We start from the raw sequence: 2,013 nt of genomic DNA, 5'->3' as shown, positions 1-2,013 counted from the left end.
GCGAAATTCAAAAACAAACAAACTTTAATGTCTATATGGGTGCCATGTATATTGCTTAAAATTTTAGTTTAATAGCTTATCTGTTACTTACCACCTTTAGCTAGACACTTTAGTCGTAGCATAGAATCTTCGTCGTATGGCCCTATTAATCTGTAAAGTGGTTGGAGGTTTTCGTCCAATATCAAGACGTCTTTGGGAGGAACTATTTAGGATAAAACAAGAAATTATTTACTGATACTGAAAATGAATTTGTTTCCATCTTAGTCTCATAATATCAAAATACTTTAACACATGTTATACTAGACATACCCTATCTATAAGCATCGATTAGATTCTCAGATAAAACATAACTATTGTGTATTTTCTCAAGAAGAGAAACTGAACTCAAAAATATTTTTTGTAAATGCTTTTGCTTACATCTCAAGACCTTTAATCAATTAAATTATTTATCACAAACCCTTAATATTTAAAGCATTTATTTATTAGTATTGAAATTAGAAGGATTCACAGGTTTTACGTATGGATCTTAAGAGTTCAGAATTTTTGTGTTCTCATTTTATGGTAAAATTTGCCGACATTAAGTTTTAACCAAATGCAAACTGTTTGAGAAGAATTCCGTTTATGTAATTGTTTTAAACTGTTTGTGGCGAAAACTCAGAACAAGGTCGACGAAAACTTGAAGTTCTTAAACGACGCTTCGTAGAATCAGATCTTGAAGAATAAGTAGCTTAACTGAAAAGTATTTATGACTTCTCTCCTGGGTCAGCGGCATTTGGGACTAATAAAATAGTTAGAACATCTTTCCAAGGAGTACGTACATACCCAGTGAGGTGTCAGTTGTCACTTTTTCAAAAAGTATACAACATTAAAAAGAGATTGTGTTAATCTGACTTTCACATGTATCATAATCATTATTAAAACGTTATTGTTTGTCAAAAGTAGTTAATAAAAACTAATTACAAATTTCACATTTAGTATGACGGATGATTTATTTTTATTGAACGGTGTAAACATGTACGTAGTAAGCAATATAGGTGATCCGTGTAATTTTTAGCTGCTGGCCACGAGTTTTTCAAGCACAAACTTTTAGCGTATAGCTCCGTCATCTCTTGACCGATTTGAGATCTAATTACAGTTTTGGACTCAGGAGGTCGAACTCTTTCGATTGATATGTTTGATCCTGCCCAAGGTCTGATAGATTAATTTGTTCCTATCCTATATAAAATAATTTCAATTTGAAGATAGGCTTCTAGCGATCCCAATGATTAATAAAATCGAATCGGGTATAAGTGCGCCCCACACTTGGTATTAGTGTCGCACAAAATAATAAAGCTAATAAAAATGAAAAAGAAAGTCGTATAGATTAATTTACTCTAATATTGCTATTGAGGATTTCCTCTTGTTTGGAAAGAAGTTAGTCTTATATTACTTTTGAAGATTTTAAACAGGATATCTATGAAGAAAATATTACTATTTTCTGTTATCTTCAAATACCACCTACCCACGACTTGCAATTTCATGATGTTGTTGAGTGTTCTTGCCCAACGGAAGTCCACTCTACAACGGTATTCTCCTGCATCATCTGCTTGAATTGGCTCTATTGTCATAAGAGCTGGATTTGTACGTAAATCAAAACGTGCTTTTTGGCTCAGGAAATTTGATGAAAAGTGTTTTGCGTTTTCTAGAGGTCCATTCCTGCAGTCCACAGTAAAAATGGGGGTGTTGATGTCTGATCGGTACCACAGTACAAGAGATACTGAGTCCTCACTTGTTGGTGGGGTAATATTACAGGGTAGTTGAGCCCGACTACCAACTAGCACGTTCAGTACTGGTGGTGCTATATCAAAAAGTTTTACTATTATTATTATTTTTACGACGAGTTATGTGATATATTTAAAATACTTATTTAATTATATACCAGCTTAATAATTCATTAGAAAATACTTTCTTTATGAAACTTTATGTCGGGCAAAGAGAAAATATATTAGGTCGTCAAGAATTTAATGTCGCGTT

At 32.9% G+C, this 2,013-nt stretch overlaps 1 protein-coding gene across 1 annotated transcript in view; it reads right to left on the bottom strand.

Moving 5' to 3' along the window:
- The window catches only part of LOC106458035 (lachesin-like), a 32,372-nt gene extending 30,735 nt beyond the window's left edge, over positions 1-1,637 (bottom strand). Inside the window, exons 1-2 of the mRNA XM_013917488.2 lie at positions 1,502-1,637; positions 92-202 (exon numbers count right to left, since the gene is read on the bottom strand). Coding sequence (XP_013772942.2) covers positions 92-202; positions 1,502-1,607 — 217 coding nt within the window. The 5' untranslated portion in view covers positions 1,608-1,637. The remainder of the gene's footprint in view (positions 1-91; positions 203-1,501) is intronic.
- Between the last annotated feature and the right edge of the window lie 376 nt (positions 1,638-2,013).

The sequence above is a fragment of the Limulus polyphemus genome, unplaced genomic scaffold (genome assembly GCF_000517525.1).
Source record: "Limulus polyphemus unplaced genomic scaffold, Limulus_polyphemus-2.1.2 Scaffold407, whole genome shotgun sequence".
NCBI lineage: Eukaryota > Metazoa > Arthropoda > Merostomata > Xiphosura > Limulidae > Limulus > Limulus polyphemus.
Note: the sequence above shows the minus strand (reverse complement) of the source record. Positions and strands in the feature narration are given on the sequence as shown.